Genomic DNA, 17,291 nt, shown 5'->3' on the forward strand with positions numbered 1-17,291 from the left:
AGAAATTGGCAAGAAGCACCAGCACACGGAGAGGACCCGTTCCGACTCCTAACGAACATGACGCAAAAACTGGCAAGCGGGCTTCAGTAGGTGAAATGAGCAGCACGAAATCGGCACGCAAACACTAGCTCACATTATTACATCACCTTATGACATTTCTCGTCACTGTGGCTACTTATTTCGGATTTATCTAAAAGCACTAGCAAGCTGAAAAAAGTGAAACCGAACCCCAAAACTGTTTTCTACCTTTCATGTACTTCAGCAGTATCTTGAAGGCATTCTTTCTTTCGAGCATACAGTCATAATTTCGGCGCAGCCCAACGAGCACTGTGGCATTAAAAATTACGTATCTATGTATTTTCAAGTAAAGGAACACACCACCTAATACTTGCGTGTTGATGTTGCTCCTCATGTACGCGTATTATTTACTTTTTGATCGACAGTGTATGAACGCAGCTACCAGTGCGAAATAGGTGGGCGTTCAGCAAGGGCTTGAACTTTGGGCGGTTGGCCGAAATGTATGACAGACATACAAAAAGGCAGACCAATATATCTGCGTCCAAGTTTCCCGAGAAATGCTATCGTCTTTAAAACAGCGTTTGCTTGTCGAAACATGGGCTCTGATTCAAAGATATTTCATTTTCTTTAATCTTCTACCTTCCCCTAAACTATAGGGCGTCAGCAATATACTATCCCGCACAGAAAAAGAAACACACATGCACATCATTTCAAGTTATCTCACTTCGTTTACGAAGTTCTCATGTTACGTTTAACGCAGTGGCCTTGGTGTTTTTAAAGTATAGACTTTCGAAAAATCGATCGAAAAGGGTGTATTTTTGTTCCATAACAATCATCATTGTGCGGCTTGCTTGTACTTACTTTCTTGAAAACTCGGCGCTGGCTACATTCCAATCAGGAAGGCCATGTGATGCAGATAACGTGGATGTCGTTCTTGACCTGAAACTGTCGGCCACCAGGCGATAGTGCAAGGAAAGCAACGCAAGGAGATGACGATTATTGTTGTGGTACAAAAAAAAAACACCCTTTTCAGTCGATCTTTTCTTTGAGTGCGTACATACATACGAAAAGCGTACGGTTTCTCAGATTGATATGTGGGGTTTAACGTCCCAAAACCACCATATGCGTACGGTTTCTCATCGGATTAAAACATCAACGTAATCCCTACAGCTACGCTTGGTTTTATACGCAGCTCGCAGCTTCTGAAACGGCGCTGTCGTCAAGCAAGCTCGTCGTCGTAGGTAAACATGCAGCTGCATTACTGCTGTGCTCAATGCGACGCGCAGCGAGTGAACTAGACGTATTGCGCGGTACAGCTGCCTTCTAGCGTTTCATCTACCTATTTGTCAGCCGACACGGCCGTATGTATTACTGCAACCGAAGCGAAAAGAAACATAGATAAAAAGCCTCGCGTTCCCGGTGAGACAGCAGCACGGCGCCGCGAAATTCGAGTCGCCAGCGGCTGTTTGCCGTGTTCTCAACGAAGAAAAAAAAACCGTAGTTAAACAAAGTCGGGATGCTTCGGATTCGCTTGCGCACGAGATTGGGTTTTACATTACACGACGTTCCGTTCGGGCCACTTTAAACGGCTGAAGCTTTTGCGGGATACGGGCATTCAGAACACATTACGAAAGAGCTTGCCGTTGTCATGGTTACCACTCTGAAAAGCCTTTATGCTTCCGTTTGAAACGGGTACGTGAAAAAAAATTATTTCTCTTTGTAACTGGCAGTGGTGATCCGCTCTTTCTGTAGTTCACCACAACCAGGCTGTAAAAGAAGACTCTTTGTCAGATCCATGTTTTGCAACATGTCATGTCTTGTATGTACAGGAGCATTTCATCAGCTAACCTACCCCCGTGGGAGTGCTTTTCTTTCAGTTTTCGGTTCCCCTTGTGCAAACTTTGCAACAGAGGCGCAACAGCATAAAACAGTTTCGTTGTGTGCCTGGTTTCGTGTTCGTTGTACCGCACGATGAAGATTTTGTGAAAGGCTACAGTGGCTTGGCTTTGAACAAGCGTAGGTTTGCTCAATCTGTCCACGTTGACTTTCGCTACTTTATAAATCCTATGACCTTTATTGATACGCGCACAACTGGACATCAGCATGGCAACACCTACATAACGGAAGCCTTATAAAATGTCACTCTCCCAAATAAACCAGCCTTGCCTTCAATGAAGTGGAGATGGTTAACAAGGTGCCATTCACGTACTGTTGAGTTCCACTGCAGTGCAAGCAAGGACGCCGGTTCGATTCCAGACTTCTGTCTTGAGCCTATACAAACGTTGTTATACAAGACGAACGTTGTTACGCCTATAGAAACGTTGTTTAAGTACAAACAATGTTGTAGGGTGGGTGGACCTGGCAGGCTTGTCCGGCAGTCGAGTCGCCTGAGTGTCCCTTTCAATGTCCCATATTCGCCACGAATCACTTCCCTCAGCGTGTGACAAAAAAAATTGCTACATGAATGCGACACGATTTTTGCGTGCTATCAGCGGTCTTTCATTCAGGACTACTAGTGTCATGTTGCATTCTAAGAATTGTTTACTACCCGCCTTTACCACTGAAATCAGGGGATCAACGGCAGGCCATAGTGAGAAAGAAGTCATCGCTTGATTTCCGTTTTTGTAACCATTACGAATCCTGTTTCTTCTTTCTTACTCGTCCCGCAAAGAAAGGAGGGAACACCTTACAAAAAAAAAAACTGCCTCCACCCTTCCCCTTATATTTAGGAACCCTGCGCACACTTGCCCTTATATTTCTTCTCATGTTCCTGGAGAGCTTCCTTCTTGCACGACAGTAGCGCTTAATTAAAGAACCAGGTAACTGAAGGCCTGACCACACGTATCCGCTGCAGCGCGTCAGCGCGTAGCTTTCTGACGTGGGGTCACTCCCTCTCTCTATTGAGAGAGAGAGGGTGCGCAGCTCCGTGTCGCCACGCGTTCTTTCTCTCCATTGGCAGAGGGCGCGGCGCCACGTCAGAAAGTAACGTGCTGACGTGCTGGGACGGATACGTGCGGTCAGACCTTTAGTCTCTTCTGCAACATACTAATACGTATAAGCGTGAGCACAGGGAGAAGGGGCTAGTCAGCTACTAGGAGGGGGGCGTAAAGTAATCCCCACACATATAGGGAGAGGGCACTGCCACTCGCGGAGGTGAGGGGGATGCGAAGACAGCCCTATACATAGACTTGATAGGGAGGCGGGCGCTGGGATGAGCCTTCGCCCACCCCTCACCCCGACCCCCTTAGACCTGTGCAGGCATATGGTAACAGGTTATACTTGCGATGACGTATGTTCAACATCAGAAACGCCACCTCTTCAGCATGAACCGAGTACAATGGAATGGAGAATGGTGCACCGCACCTGATACTGTTAATAAAGGCTTAACCGATACGAGACGTGCAATCTTTATCCGTGTGTGCGCAACAAGAACTCTTCGTTTACATTCTCTTGCATCTTGTTCTTTACGCAGTGCCCCTTGAGCTGCCGACATGCCCGACTCCAAGCCGGACGCCAACGCCAAGACGCCCATGTTGGGCGGGGGTGGAGGGCCAGCAGGAGTCATCCGGTTAACACAGCCTCCCCGGGGCATATGGGGCAAGGTGAGCACCCCTTTAACACCCTTTCATTTACTCTGCCTATGGCGCTGAGCTGTTGGATTATGTATATTCTTATATTTTCGATGGTATTTTACTCCTAAACGAGTTCGAAGGACAATTCTAAATAGTCATTCACATCACCCACGGAGTACATCACTGAAGGTTAGCAACCGTTTACTGTCGTTCTGTTGTTACTCCATTTACAATATTCATAAAGGCAATCTTTGGGATTACTACTACACTTTTTTCAACCGAAAATCTTCAAGTACTCCGCGAATATACTGTCAATTGTAATATTCCACTTCGTCAATAATCGTTCGGTTCTTGTGTTATATAGTGAACAGTTCAATATCAAGGCAATGCTTGTCAGGGTAGTTCTTTGGGATCTCATAGAAGTTATGGAATGAAAAAAAAAACTTGTGGGATGTCCTTGCGAGGATATGTGCTTCAAGCAGGTGCTTAACTGACTCTTCCAACCTTCAGGATCTGTATTTCCAAGCTACCGACAATGGAAGACAAACATTTAGCAAAAGCTTAATTCTGGTTGTAAATGAGCTTCTTTTGGCATAGTGAGACCCCCTTCCACCGCCACTATGGTCTTTCTCTGCTGAAGGTAATGCTGAGCCACACAGAGGGTTTGAAATCAACACAATATTCCACCACACATGAACAATTCTGTCGGATGCTTGCTAGCTTCCATCGTCTCCTGCTCGATGTCTTCGGGAGTTCACTCGTACTCGGTGAATTTCCTCTACCCTAAATTGCCAGTGTTGACTTAGAGATTAGAATAACAGAGATATTAGTTGGTAAGTATTCATTATAAAAAGCCTGGGTCCGTGTTGGCACGCCCTGTCTATTTAGAAAGGACTTAGACAGTTACTTAGTGCAATTGACTTAAGGAGTGCAAACACTTCAACGCGCGCTCTGCTCGTCACTATCTCCTCGCATAGTCTACATATACGAGCACTCAACGGCATTAAAAAGACACATGTCATGGCCAACTGGAGGTCAATACGACCACGACGGTTCGCAACGAGGTGTCAGATGTGTGCGATTGCCATTGCGTCTGGCCATGAAGCGACTGCGGCAGCTGCAAGACTACAGCAATAGCAAGAATGTTTGGCAGGCAACGACGAAAGCTGCAATCGACTGACACGTCGCTTCTGTGTCGCGACCCATTTCTCACATTTCGGCTTCGTCGTTACTACCCACGGCCCCGGCTCGAAGACGTGGCGACGAAATTCCGTTGTTATCGGAGAGAAGGAATCCATATCGTCGGTCGCGACGGCTTTAGCTCCTACGCCGACTTTTGAAGGCGTTGCTCGTCGGGGTGGTACTACAGATAGCTTGGAAACGAACATGAACGGAGTACACGTGTCACAGTACGAAAACGCTTTGCCGGGCAAAAGCCACTGATTTCTGGCTCACGCAGTCGTCGCAGCACTGTAATTTTGGCCGTGTAGGCATTCAATATCGCAGCGTTACTATAGGCTCTGATTGCAACGGCAAATACTGTTACCACAATTAATGAAGCCGTTGCTAATTGTTTTACGGTGTACACAACTTTAACGGAAGCGACTTATTTTTCTTTTCCTTTGAAGATATGTAAACGTTCATAACGTGTCAAAAGTATGCTTTGCTGGCATATTTATTTATTCACGCGATAGTGTTAAAGAGTTCGTTTCGCATACATTCCGGCGTCGATACTGTTGTCGTACGTTGTGAGTGAAAAAATTCTCGTTTAGTGCGAGACTGAAAAATCGAGGAAGACTCAAATAAAAATAAGTAATAGGAACTTCTGGGATGAAGTGAGGATCGAACCCGGGTCATCTGCGTGGCAAGCAGGAGTATTGCCACAGAGCAACGCGTCTGCTTGTGTATACAGTGAAAATGTCTTCTGCTTGAACACGCAGTGGAGGTTAATTTCCACACTCTACGAACACGTTCGTCCTGTATACGTGCTTCACGATACAACATAAAATATTTCAGTAATAATGTATCGTACAGGCGTAAATTGCCATCCGGTGTCAGAACATGTGATTATCATAATGGCTTCGTGTTTTAAAGCAGGTCGTTTACTACAAAACGCACGCGCGTCACTGTGCCCATTCCCCTAAGGTCTCATAGTGGGTGCACACCAAGTGCGAAGAGACACGTGTCACACTAAGTGTTTGAAGAACGCACCATAGGGGATTTCGCTATCGTGTTCAGTTCTTGAAGGCGAAGCTTAAGGGTCGCCCACTTTTTATTTGTTTATTTATTTTATTTATTTATTTTGTTGTACCTGCATCGCCTTTGCGCGCAAATTAAGCACGTGGAAAGGGGGTCAATCTCTCTAGAATTTCTATTCGATATCAACAGACAAAGCGTGGCGAAATTAATCACTTGTGTCTGCGCATGGAACGTCTGTCGGAAGAAGGTTCTATTTCTTTATGGTTTGAAAAAAATATAATATCGCTAGACATAAACCCTAGGAGAAAGTTCATAAACTTTCAAACTGGGCTGCCGTCTACGCGAAATATGTTGTAGCGTGGTGTTCTGGTCGCTACTTGGTTGCCGCCGCAGAGAGGATCAACACGTACGCACAGCAGATTCACACACTTTCTCCTAACTAATTTATTTGGCTAAAACAGTTCTGATTGACGTTGTACACAATTGTGCGCTACATAACTGGGAGGACTCTGCGCAGCACACGCTGCAAGCCGCTCTATTGGCGTCCACTGTGCGACTCTCTCCCGGTTCCCCTGGCAACAGTGTCCGCCCGGAGACCAAACCCGAAAGCACTGCGTAAAACGTCTCTCTTGACATGACGATAGTTGTAGCGCGAGAACAAAAGGACGACACAGAGACAAGAAGGACGCGAAAGACACGAACGCTATGCCATACCAACTAGCCCGAGCTGCCACATCTTTCTTGACGACTCAAATTGGGTGGAACGAATTCAAACAGGTACATCTAAGCGCGGGGGGAGCCTCCACCAAATTTCACCCCGAGGACTGCTGTCAACCTAGGGAATAATGACCTAAAAAGAAGTAAACACACACAGGAAACTACCACGACGTCCGTTTAGGCTTCCCCAGTGCAGCCGCCCCGCAGACTGTCCGTCTTCGCGGAGAGTCGTTCACGATCCTCTACCTGAGAAACAACCCCTCGTGCGAGGAAGCCTCCCACGAACACAACAAAGCCGGTGCTACCACCACAACACTACTCTTGGGCGACTCCGGGACATTGGAACGAGCCAAAAAGAAAATAGCTACATCAACGCTTGCGCGACAATATGATGAAGGCTTGATTTACTTTTCTCTGCCAATTCTTGTTTCATGTTATAGTAAGCTCTGTGAAAATTTAGACCAAAGGACTTTCTTCTGTACGTTAGATTCTGCCAATGAAGTTTATATTTGGCTTCAGTAACGCCTATATTTTTTTATCATAACTTTGCCACACAAATCTGATTGTTCTATAATCTGGAATTTCACGTAAGTCGGCTTGTTCGCGAATATAATAACCTGAGCAAACGCAGGCATGCTCGAGGACCGCACATACTTGAATAAAATACCGCTGTTTTTTTTTTTAAGTTCATTCTAATGAGGCATTAAACTCCTCTAACTTCTTAGGGAGCGAGAAGATCGACATAGCACTAGACACAGCTCTCCTACGCGTATCGAAAATGCACATATAGCAAGCCCCGTAGTGTGTCTGTCTTCTTTTATTGCAAAAACAGTTTGCGCTGTCCTTTACCTGGCCATTTAACACCCGTATCGTGCTGAAGCTTGCATTCGCCATTTATTTATTTACATATTTGATTTGCATACACGGATACACTACAACACAGAGGAAAGAGAGAGAAAGCAAGCTGGACACCCCCACCTGGAGGGGCATAACGCCTGCTCCCTTTTTTGGGCGGAGGGAAGGAACAGAAGAAAGGAAGATAAGAGGGGAGAAAGAGGAAACAAGGGAGGGAAGTAAAGGACATAATGAACCCTACATAAGCTTGGGGGCTTTCCCTCAACCTTCGCCGAGCAGTGTAGGAGGCTATAAGGATCAACTTAAGAGTCTACGCGCATATTTGGAGATGTCAAGAAAACGTTTGCCACAAGTAACCCCTCAGAGATTATTATAGGACAAATACGCAACCATGTGCACCAATGTAGTATTGGAACACACATCTGTGTGCGTGTACCGGGGTGGGATAGAGGAGGAGGGGCATTTCACTTCTGACTGATATTGCGTAATTTTTAACACCGTTTTCACGGGTTCATTGAAAATAAGTTGTCATTTCGGGCACGTTGGAGCTCGCTTTGATACTTCTTTGTTGTTTATTTGGCTTCATTAGTATCTGTTTTCAGTTCAGTACAGTTTTATTGCCTTGAAGCCCCCCATTCAAGGCGTGTTACATAAGACATTTGATTACTACGTCTGAAAAATAAACGAAAATTTATTTTTGATGAAACACGATCAGTGATGCATTCTTCTGGGGAGACAGTGAAATCAAGATAAAAGAAAGGCAGTGAGATAAATCAGAGGAAACATCCGGTTTTCTGCCCCATGTTTCGGAAAAGTGAAGGGAATGTAAAAGAATGGAATCAAGGAGCAAAAATCTGTAGTGACATTTGGGTATGGTAGTCAAGGAGCAGTTCAGCTGCTTTAAGGAATAATGAAGCAGGAAACGTGTTGGCTAGATTAAACCGAAGCCACATTTGAATCCAGTTTCCGTGCCACCCACCCACTCACACACACACACACACACACACACACGCACGCACACACGCGCACACACACACGCACGCATACACTCATACACAACACACACACGCGCACGCACACACTCACACACACAACACACACTCACACACAACACACACGCACTCACACACACGCGCACACACAAACGCACACGCACACACACACACTCACACACACAACACACTCACACACAACACACACACACACACACGCACATACACAACACACACACAACTTACACTCACACACTCACACACAACACACAAACACACACGCACACACACACTTACAGTAAAAGAGAGCAGCAAGGACGGATGAAAACGCGCGTCGATGGTCTGTCTACTTCGCGAGAAGAAAGAAAAAACGCGGTTCTTCTCCAATTTGACCTCGACTGGGTGTGTCATCACTGAAGGTTGCAGAAGCGGTGTTCGCAAGGCGCGCCGCTACTGCTTCTTCGTCAACGACGAGGACGTGCGTGATGGGAACTAATGAGGGGAGACGGGCGATACGATGATTAATGAGCCCTAACGGCGACGACGACCGCGACGCGGGATGAAAACTTACGACAAGCACGCCAAGGCGATGGCGCCACGGCGGACGTCATCTCGCCTGACGAGGTGCGGACGCTTCTGAGGTGGATCTTTGTAGGCACGCGCATGGTAGATTGGTACATTCACCGCCCGCGTGTAAGTAAACTGTTGGGTTCTACATTAAAGGGGCCCTGCAACACTTTTGGAGCATGGTCAGAAAACGCTGCCGATCGGTAGTATAGAGGCTCCCGACAACACGCGAGCCAAATATTACGGCGCAGCACGAGACCTGGAATTCCCTATAAATTACCAAAGTCAGCTAACAATTTGCTTTCTCTTCTCTCGAGAGATCACGGAATAAGCCCAAAAATCACACGTAGCAAGCCCATCTATCAGCCATTGGCTGATTTGAACATGGCGCGCTCGCTCGTTACAGAGATCGCCGCAGGAGGTGGCTACTTGTCCACGCGCGCGCGCGATCACACTGAGAAAGCCGCGAATTCAAAGGAATAAAAAAGTGCTCATGGTCACGAGGTGCACGTGACGTTTTTTTTTTTGTGTGTGTGTGTGTGTGTGTGTGTGTGTGTTGCTGTCGTCCCTCCCTGCTTAGTTTCCAACGCTTTCGTCGGGACGAGAGATGAGACAAGGCAATTGCAGCATGCGACAAACCTTTGTAACTCTACTCGCACTGAACGGATTCTCAAAATTCTTGCGGCGTTGAATTCGTGAGGCAATAAACTCTTCCAGCGAATTCACTCCATGGTAACTTGAAAAAGTGTTTTAGGGACCCTTTGTGCCAAGCACTCTGGGGTCCTGCGTTGTCATATGCTCTCGCACGCTGTGATTGCTTGGCGTAACGCAGGGGAAAACCACGTACACTTTAGCCATGCATTGCGTATTGAGTGCGTTCTCGCGCCAAGCAGAAGTCTTCTTCCCTTCTTCTTCGAATGCATTGCTGGTACTATTAAATGGACCTTAATGGCCCAGGCTGTCGTATCCTCTCGTTGCTTAGCGCAATGCAACTGTCCCCACGCATAAAAATAGAAGAAAAAGAGAGGAAGCAAGATAGTAATACTAAGAGAAATAAGAAAAGGCAATGGTAGGAGTAATATTAGAAATAACTATAAAGAAGCATAAAAGAAAAAAAGAAAGAAAGAAAGGAAGGAAGGAAGGAAGAAAGAAAGAAAGGAAGAAAGGAAGAAAGAAAGAAAGGAAGGAAGGAAGAAAGGAAGAAAGGAAGAAAGGAAGAAAGAAAGAAAGAAAGAAAGAAAGAAAGAAAGAAAGAAAGAAAGAAAGACGCCAGGCCTGCGCGAAAGGCGCCGCACCGTCAAAGCGAAAGCTAGAAGAGCGGCCTTTCAGTGCCTTTTTTAAACACTCATTGGGTAACTGCTGTGGCATACTTGCTTGATACCCACAATTGAATTAATAATAAAAAATATTTTGGACAGTATGCCGCCATTTGCTATGCTATTTTTCGTCATTCTTCTAACAAGCGTGGTATCCGCTAAACAATGGCGAGGAATATTGTGCCAATTGTTCATGCAGCGGCTGACGACGATTAAGAATCATGCCTGAAGTGGGTATGCGCCACAGTTAATATCTGAACAAAAAAAAAAGCTTTTGTAATCTATACAACTCCTCCCCCCCCCTTTTTTTCGTTGTAAGCAATAATGCAGTTATCGTCCATATGAGAATATATGTTCTCTTGGCCAATCCCCCAGAGGGGGTACGAGCCATGGATTAGAGGATACAAACAAACAAACAAACAAACAAACAAACAAACAAGTGTTCAAGCATTGGACGACCCACTCGTTGTGGTTTTTGCATTGTGCGACGACTGCATGTACTTTCGCTGTTCTAAGCGCTTTATAAGATGTAATAACGAGATTGCTTTCCCGACATCAAGACTGCCTAAGGCAAGTTTGCCTACAAGTCCCAAGCACCGGTGTCACTCGGTGGTAGGATACTGGGCTGGCACCCTGCGGACCCTGGTTCGAGCCTCACTGTGTAATTGAAACTTTAAGTTGTTTTGTTTTTTTTTTTAATTTCGCGCGATCTGGTTACGGACACCGGCGGCGGCGGCAGACAACTAGGGCGCTGCGCGAGACGTGAGTTGTGATCTCAAAACAGCTTTCGCTGTAAAAATCGAAGAGGAACAAAAAAGGCTGGCCAGCTCCACTTTTCTTTCAGGCTTAGCTCCCCTTATGTGAAGCTGCCTTAATTTTTTTTTTTTAGTTGCAACCACCCCAGTTGTGTCTCCTGTTTTGCTTTCTCTTTGATCAGCTCCGCATTAGAAGAGCAAGTGTCCAGCAGGTCGGAGATAGCCGCCCGAGCCCAAGACTTGCGGCCGATGCCTAGGCCGTGACTGGGCCCCGCCCCGAATGGACTTTGCTGAACAATTATTAATTGCTGTAACCCATTGAACGACGCGACCCAAGCTCTCTCTCTATCTCTCTATCTCTCTAAACCTCTATCTCTCTTTCCCTCCCTGCAACGAACGCTGTCGTTGACGCTACCTGTAGCAAAGAGAGGAAGCTGCCCCTCTCACTGCTATTGACCTTTCCCTGTGGGAAACAGTGGCGCTTCGCCCCACCCCATGTTTCACCTTAGCGGAGATGTTTTTCTACAACGTCAGTGATAGACGACCCTTTACGTACACGGTGGCCGTCGTCTGGTGTTGAACCCGCTTCATCGCTCTTATATTAATAGTGCAATGCACGTACAGTACACATAAGTAATATATATATATATATATATATATATATATATATATATATATATATATATATATATATATATATATATATATATATATATATATATATATATATATATATATATATATATATATATATATATATAGCACGATGCACGCTGGTTTTGCACGGTACATTTGCTGACTGACGTTTCAGTTGGTGGACCAGCCACACTTTGACAAAGCCTGGTTCACCAGCCGAAACGTCAATCAGCAAATATACCGTGCAAAACCAACATGCGTCGTGCTCTATTTTGCTTATTCTACCAGGGCCAGCAATAGTTTCTTGCTGCAACAATATATATATATATATATATATATGGATCTACTAGACTATATGCAACGCTACGGCCACTCAACCACCATGCCTGCCTATATATATATATATATATATATATATATATATATATATATATATATATATATATATATATATATATATATATATATATATATATATATATATATAATTAGGGATAAAGGAGCACACTTACTAAAATTTGATAGTTGTTTACTCTACGTTTCGGCCGTGGCACGGCCTTTGTCAGGATCCTGACGAAGGCTGCGCCACGGCCGAAACGTAGAGTAAACAACTATCAAATTTTAGTAAGTGTGCTCCTTTATTTCTAATTATATTTGCACCGGACCCACAGAATTTCTTTTTTGAATCATATATATATCCGCCATTGGTAGACTCCGACTTGCGGCTGGGGGGCAGAAAACTGCGGCCGAGGTGGTATCGGCATAGGCGGCGGTGAATAGGTCGGCGGCGAAAAGGGCGGCGACGAATACGTAGGCGCTGGCTGGAACGCAGGCTGTTGAGGTCGAGCAACGGCCTCAGAGAAATCACCGCTATGTACAAATCGAACAGGCTCCGCTTCCCACCCCCAGCATCGGGCCTGCCCAAGAAGGACGAGCGCTGGCTCCTCCGTCTCTATACCAATACAGTATTGTGCCCTTCGATACTCAAACCTTTCAATCCGGCATTCTCTGGGGAATGCCCGCACTGTGACCATCCGTTCGCGGATACTTTCCATATGGTGTGGGCATGCCCCTCAGATCCGGCGGTCCCGCCACTTCCTTCCCCTTCCCTCCCTACCCGAGAGAGCTGGGAGGCTGCCCTGCTCGGTTGCTCGACCCTAGAGGACCAGCGTGTCCTAGTGGCCCGAGCGCGTGCTGCAGCAGAAGCCACAGGGGTCCCGGACTAGGAACTCCTCCTAGATTTTGTAAGGGGCTGGCCCTTAAAGCCGTCCCCAACTCTCTCCTGTCAACTGAGTGAATATAGTTTACTACCTACCTACCTACCTCGGCGTACGTGGGAGGTGCGGCGACTGGCGGAGGTTCACGAGCGGGAGGAAGAACTTGTGCGACCTGGTCTTGAATGAAGTCGCGGAGTGTAGACGTCAATCTGCGTGGTTGACCGGGTACGCAGGACATCAAAGAGAGCTGACGCGCGACCTCAGCGCGGATGAACTCTTGGATCTTGAAGAGAAGAGGGGCATGGTCTTCTCCTATGCCAAGGGTGGACAGGCTGGACAAAGAGTTGTCGAGCACCGAGGGACGTCGGGTGGACAGATGTTGCCTGCGCAACTCGTCAAAACTTCTGCATAACTCGGTCAGTTCTAGGACAGTGCGAGGACTCTTAGAAAGCAACATTTGGAAAGCGTCGTCCTCAATGCCCTTCATGATATGCTTGATCTTAAGCTCTTCGGACATGGACTCGTTGACTCGCTAGCAAAGGTCCAGAACGTCCTTAATATAGCTTGTGAAATTCTCACCAAGCTGCTGGGACCGAGTATGTAAGCGTTGTTCGGCACGGCGTTTGCGTACCTCAGGCCGCCCGAAAACTTGTGTAAGGCTCGTTTTGAAGACCGACTATGTAGGGAGTTCCGCTTCGTGGTTTATAAACCACAGCTTGGCCACGTCCGACAGGTAGAAGGAGACGTAGGCCAACTTGGCGGCGTCATCCCATTTGTTGTGAGTACTCACTCGCTCGTACATTGAAATCCAGTTGTCAACGTCCTTGTCTTTTGTGCCTGAGGAAACAGGGGGATTTCGCAGACGCAGAGAACCGGCGCAGAAAACAGTAGGCGGTGCCGGTGGAGGAGTTGGAGCGGCGCTTGCGTCGGTAGGCATAGTGGATGGTAAAATGCGATTCCGAAGCTCCAGGGGGATCGAAACCTAGCAGAATCCACCACTTGTAACGGGATTGATTTGCAGCGCAGAACGCAGAAAGCGAAGCAGTCAGCAGCGTCCGGCCAAGCGCAGCAAGCACGAGCTTATGCTGATGGCGATGCCCCTGATGCACCGAGAAATGCCGCTGAAGCTCCTCTTCTTCACTACAATATATATATATATATATATATATATATATATATATATATATATATATATATATATATATATATATATATATATATATATATATATATATATATATCAGAGAAAGAAGTGTATACCTAAGGGCTCGTTTTTCCGTGTTTTAACACAATATTAATGAGATCTAACAGACAGTAATGCCAAGGAATGTACAGGGGAAGTTATTAGAACCAATTTAATGTGAATAAGAAGAAAGAAAAGCGGATGAAAAAATAACCAGCCGTGCGTAGGTTCGATTCCTGCTCACGGCTGGTTATTTTTTCATCCACTTTTCTTTCTTATTTACATTCAATTGGTTCTAATAACTTCCCCTGTACATTCCTTGGCATTACTGTCTGTTAGATCTCATATATATATATATATATATATATATATATATATATATATATATATATATATATATATATATATATATATATATATATATATATATATATATATCGTCTTTTAGGTTCCACTGTACTCAAGCATTCCGTAAGACTGTTTTGATTCCACTTTGATGCTTAACTTCTCACGCTATTAAAACTGGCGCGCTTGGTCTCACCATGAGTTGATACACCTTGAAGGATTGTTTCCTCGCAGATCGGGGCATGGATGAAGGACAACCTCCTGCTGGTGCTCACCATAGTGGGCGTCCTATTGGGTCTCCTGCTGGGATTCTTGGCGCGGTTCTTTGTGTATGGCGAGGATGTCATCATGCTCGTCTCCTTTCCGGGAGAAATACTCATGGGCATGCTCAAGATGCTCATTCTGCCCCTCATCGTGTCGTCCATGATATCAGGTACGACATGGCAATTTCGTCATTGCACGCTTCACCTATCGTTTCATTGCCATTGTTTAAAGAAAAAAAAAAGTATTTAACGATTCAGAGCACTTCGTACTCTATATACTATAGGAGAGCACTAACCTGTTTCTAGGCACAAAAACAAGTCCTCCCATGCACTTGCCTGTCTTAGCGAGAGATTTTACACCCAGTCATAGGTCATTGCCTTCATGATAATGTACAGAGACCACCCCTGGCAATTGCTCACCATGACCCCAAGCCGAGGTCTTTAGAGACTATTCTGGTATGTCGTAGTCAGAAGCTATCGTAGCGGAAGACGACGAAGACGTTGTTGAAATCTTTAAATACAATGTGCTTCTACGAGTAGCTCTTCGCGCTAAATGGGTTTCACGTCACCGACCGATGATGTCGCATGCCTCACAAAATTGACCGATGGTGAAGTTGTACACGTGCTTCATCTGTGCTTTTCCGGTCTTACACCCTTGTGTGCCGCGGTGATGTAAAGGCTAAGGTACTCGGCCGCTAAAGACGCAGGTTTGGTACCAGCCGCGACGGTCGCATTTTGATGGACAGCAAATGCTGGAGGCCCGTGTGCAATGCGATGTCAGTGCACGGCAAAGAACGCCAGATAGTCAAAGCTTCTGAGGACCTCTACTACGACGTCCCTTGTAACCATACCGCGGTTTTTGGACGTAAGACTTCTGCCTTACGTCGTTAGCCGTCAGACCGCTTTTCCCGGTATTTGAAACACACCGAGTGTTCTGAGCTAAATTACCTCCCTCTCTTTCCCCTCTTTCCTTTTTTTTCTTTGAACGTATTGCAAAGTGCGTGGTTACCTCTTCATAATAAAAGGTTAACTACGTTAAACAAATTGTTGTATACAATTAACTGAGAGTCCCATCGCAGTCCTTGTAATTTGGGATGTTCACTAGTATACTGCTTGTAAAAAAAGGTATTGCGTGTTGAGCTTGCAATAAACTGGAACTTTCAGCTACTGGTAGTTGAAGACCACCTAGATAACGCTGATTCATAATTCGCACGGTAGGTTCCTAGGCAGTTTCTCACTTCTGTCAATGTCGGAAAAACATGAATAGGAGGGGGTCACGCCTAGCATCCATAAGTCAGCCTCCTCTGAAGCTTCTTGCTCCGGGCGTTCAGGCTGGTTTCCCATGATCCTCCTGTTTCGTTTCCTTCTTTTGGTGGGTTTCTTAATAGAAGAACAAATGTACGAGTGTACACCTAGCGTTCAGAGGCCAACCAATTCGGTCGCCGTTTCCTCCCCCCCCCCTCCCCCGTTCTCCATACGCTGGGCTCAGCTCCGAGCGTACTCCTGTTCTAATTTTTGAAGGCTGGCCTTCAAAAATTTCCTGTTACGTACCCTTCTACTTTTTTTAGATGCAAAGCAGGTCGCGGTTGGAGCTTGTCCCTTGTCCATCGTCGTAGCCACGCCAGTGCTCTGAGCGCGCACTAGATGGCTCTGCGATGGAGCGCTCGCTCCATTCCGGCGCATGCTCCGGCACGATTGTAGACCGCTGGTGGCGCTGCGGTGCTTCGCATAATAAAAGCGCCTACTCTTATCTCTCACACACACAGAATGGTAGTGTAAATGAGCCCACTAAGCGTGAGTGCGACAGAGGCGAGGTCTCGCGAAGCGGTGGTGTGCGCAAACATGAATGTCTACGGTTATGAATAAAAAGCACCTCTTTACAGAACTTTAGGTCAACCCATGGCTGCTTCGTATACTACTCGGGGTTCTCTTCACGGCGAGATGTGTGCGAGGTTTGCCTGCATGCTTTTGTGAAATTATGGTTTGCGAAAAAAACAAATTGGTTTACTAAGAACTCGGCCCACTTATGCTCAAACCAAGCCGTAAATTCCACCGCAGACAGTACCTGGTATTTCGGTGTCCCAGTTGCCCGGCAGAGCGAACTGCTCGCGTTCCTGAGCTTGAATCAACACCGGTTATGCAGACTGGCGAGCGCTTAGTCTGGGCGAACGCTTAGACAGAAAGCAGCAATATCCTTTGAGGTTTGAGCAAGCTCCGTTTACTTGCCCCGGCCCCTACAGATTGTACTGATTTTGCTGACAAAAATGTCCCAATTCCAGCCTATTCACTGTTTCACAAATAATTTTTCGCTAGCAACTGCCCCTTCACCTCCCGCTGTCCCAAATAATTTTAATTCATTGATTGATATGTGGGGGTTTAACGTCCCAAAACCACTATATGATTATGAGAGACGCCGTAGTGGAGGGCTCCGGAAATTTAGACCACCTGGGGTTCTTTAACGTGCACCCAAATCTGAGCACACGGGCCTACAGCATTTCCGCCTCCATCGGAAATGCAGCCGCCGCAGCCGGGATTCGAACCCGCGCCCTGGGGTTCAGCAGCCGAGTACCTTAGCCACTATAGACCACCGCGGCGGGGCCCGAATAATTTTAAGGTTGAACATTTGCGGGCAAACTAAACAGTTGGTATTGTAGTG

General features: G+C 46.2%; 1 protein-coding gene across 2 annotated transcripts in view; it reads left to right on the forward strand.

Moving 5' to 3' along the window:
* LOC119164459 (excitatory amino acid transporter) overlaps positions 1–17,291 on the forward strand; it is a 166,260-nt gene that overhangs the window by 116,957 nt on the left and 32,012 nt on the right. For both annotated transcript variants that reach the window (XM_037416651.2, XM_037416650.2), the window contains exons 2-3: positions 3,491–3,620; positions 14,607–14,805. In XM_037416651.2, the coding sequence (XP_037272548.2) occupies positions 3,510–3,620; positions 14,607–14,805 (310 nt within the window). In that variant the 5' untranslated portion in view covers positions 3,491–3,509. The remainder of the gene's footprint in view (positions 1–3,490; positions 3,621–14,606; positions 14,806–17,291) is intronic.

Source organism: Rhipicephalus microplus, chromosome 8 (assembly GCF_043290135.1).
Source record: "Rhipicephalus microplus isolate Deutch F79 chromosome 8, USDA_Rmic, whole genome shotgun sequence".
NCBI classification, from domain to species: Eukaryota; Metazoa; Arthropoda; class Arachnida; order Ixodida; family Ixodidae; genus Rhipicephalus; species Rhipicephalus microplus.